Source organism: Penaeus vannamei, chromosome 15 (genome assembly GCF_042767895.1).
Source record: "Penaeus vannamei isolate JL-2024 chromosome 15, ASM4276789v1, whole genome shotgun sequence".
NCBI classification, from domain to species: Eukaryota; Metazoa; Arthropoda; class Malacostraca; order Decapoda; family Penaeidae; genus Penaeus; species Penaeus vannamei.
The window spans coordinates 5542340-5544839 of NC_091563.1; the positions used below are offsets into that span (position 1 = coordinate 5542340).

Below are 2500 nucleotides of genomic sequence, written 5' to 3' on the forward strand. Positions count from 1 at the left end.
GCCTAGAATACAAAGAAGCAAGAGGAGGTATATATAAATATAGGCCCATGTACTGAGTTGAATGACCATTCCAAAGGGGATTGGAAACAACAGCATTCCTTCTGGTGAATTTCAAGGATAAAAGGTTTTAGTCTTTGTTGTAATCTCTATATACAAAGATTTTTTCATACTCTTAAGTGTTATCTTGTTTGTCTTTGTTGTTTATAGCTTTAAAACTATTAGTGCGTTTTTTGTGCATTTATTAGATTTTTCCTGCATTTGTTTTTCTTTTTGTGGTCAAGCCATTTGTTTCTGTGCTCCTGTTTGTTGTCTTCTGTCGTTCTTTCTTGCTTTATTTTATATGTTATCTTGTGGGGTTATTCATTTATTGAACATGTGAAATAAAAAGTGACATATTCTCCTTTGATGAGAATGCTTTTCTTGCCTTAACATCTATTGGCACACTTCCAGGTTTTGTTTTACTTGTTTTCTCCCTCTTGGTTTCTTCCTCATTGAAGAGAATGTTTTTTTTTTTTTTGTACCATTTCTGTGTTTTTTGTTCATTTGCACCATGTCATCTGAGCTCCCCTGCTGGTGCTGTGAATGTGACTGGATGTCAGATTTACTGCCTGCAGGTGTCACTAGGGAATGACTTCAATGGAGGTGGACCAAGATCAGGAACAAGTATGTGTGTGTGTGCGTGTGTGTACTTGAGTTTTTTTTTGTGGATTGGGATGGGATCAAGGGGAGGGGGGAGCGAAGAGGACAGCTGAGGAGGGTGGGGGGGATAGAAGGAGGTGGGTTGAGAGAAAGAGAGAGGGGGGTGGAGGAATGGAGGGAGGGAGGAATAAGGGGGGAGGGAGCAAATTTCTAAATTTAACTTGAGAAGGGTTTGGGGATCAACACACACCGAGTGCTCACACCACACCACTGCCTGTCCGTGAATCCCTCCTCCATCCTAGAGTTAAGCCCTTTTCCCATTCCTTCCCCTCTTTCCACCTCTCTTTCCTTTTTTCTTTGCTCTTTCCCTTCCCACTCCTGTCCCCTAGGCCTTTTCTGTGGCTTCAGAGCCATTGCGGTGTTATTATTTCTGTGTCTTGCATCCTTAAGGAGCTTACTCAGAACTGAAAATGAGGATATTTAATAATATGGAAAAAAATTCAGGGAAGGTGTGATCAAAGTGTTTTTGACCATTTTTTTTTTTTTCTTTTTGATTAATTGGTCACCTTTTTTGTCTTCTTTTTATCAAGAGGAAGTGCATCTTGGGGATGATGAAATGATGAATATATATTTTTTGTATTTTTATTTCATTTTTACTTTTTTTTTTTATAACTTGGTGATAAATTGATTTGGCTGAAGTAAGTAAAGTCTGATGTAATATTTGTTATGTCAGATATGGATAAGAAAGATCAAGTTAACAGGATTGGATTGAGAGACGTGATCCCATTGTAGAGTACAGTATTTCCTCTTTAGATTCTTAAGTAACTGTTCTTTGTGTGCTGTTTGTGAATCATGACATGGAAAAGGAATGGCGGCATTGGTTTTGTTACTGTTGTGGTTTTAGAAAGTGGAAAAGAAAGGCATGATTTTTTCTTCCTGAAGAAAGAATGATGAAATGAACTAATTGTTAAGTATACAATGTATATAGAGATGTGGGAATCAAGATAAAATAAAGAAAAATAAGATACAAAAGCAAAAAACATAAACAAAAAACAGAAGTGAGACAAAAGTGTACATAGAATGACAACAGACAGATTAAGAAGGCAAAAAATATAATAATTATAACAAAGATAAAAAAAAAAAAAGCTGTGAGTGAGGAGAGTGAGAGTGCTGCCTCTTGTATCCTATGGTGCGTCCCGTGGTTATGGGAAAAAGAAGAATTCCAAAGAGCTTCAAAACTTTCTGTGTAGGTGGTGCTTTGTGGTTGAGGTACACGCTTGTGTGCGACTGCATTTTTTTTTTTTTTTTCTTTTTCTTTTTTCTTTTTTAGTGGTTAGGTTAGTTTGCTGCTACACCACATACCTGGCACAAGCCCACCCTTTGCCTCCCTGTCTTCTCCCTTGGCCCCCCACATTGGTTTCCTTAGTCCCTCACTTCCCTTTACACCTTCCTTCATAGACCCTCCCAATCCTTCTTCCTCTCTATTCCCCCCACCCCCCTCCACCGTTCCGGCCACACTTTCCTTTACTTGTGTTGTGTGTGCATCTCTTTCATATGTCCCTGCAGCATGGGTATCATGTTGTTGATCAGTAGTTAAGTCATTAACAATTGCAATGATGATGAATTTAATTTTTTATATTTCTAGGTAGTTTGTAGTTGTTCACTTTATTATTATTATTACTGTCATAGATGTTCTTTCTACTTTGATTATTGTTATTCTTAGATGATTTTAGTAGACATCAGAATGGTTCTTATGGTCTAGATCATTATCGCAATTGTTTTCCTTTTGTTGTCATTATTGTCATGCAATCGTTTTTGGAGATATAACTGATGATAGTGTTGATCAATGGATTTAGCTAAC

The 2500-nt window shown here is 37.4% G+C and overlaps 1 protein-coding gene across 6 annotated transcripts in view; it reads left to right on the top strand.

Moving 5' to 3' along the window:
• bur (GMP synthase burgundy) overlaps positions 1-2500 on the top strand; it is a 39272-nt gene that overhangs the window by 12324 nt on the left and 24448 nt on the right. Inside the window, exons 1-2 of one of the 6 annotated variants that reach the window (XM_070130400.1) lie at positions 898-1148; positions 1628-1885. The exons of 4 other annotated variants lie outside the window; for them this stretch is intronic. In XM_070130400.1, the coding sequence (XP_069986501.1) occupies positions 1826-1885 (60 nt within the window). In that variant the 5' untranslated portion in view covers positions 898-1148; positions 1628-1825. Of the gene's footprint in view, positions 1-11; positions 125-897; positions 1149-1627; positions 1886-2500 lie in introns of those variants that run through there. One more of the 6 variants, XM_070130405.1, reaches the window with a different exon arrangement.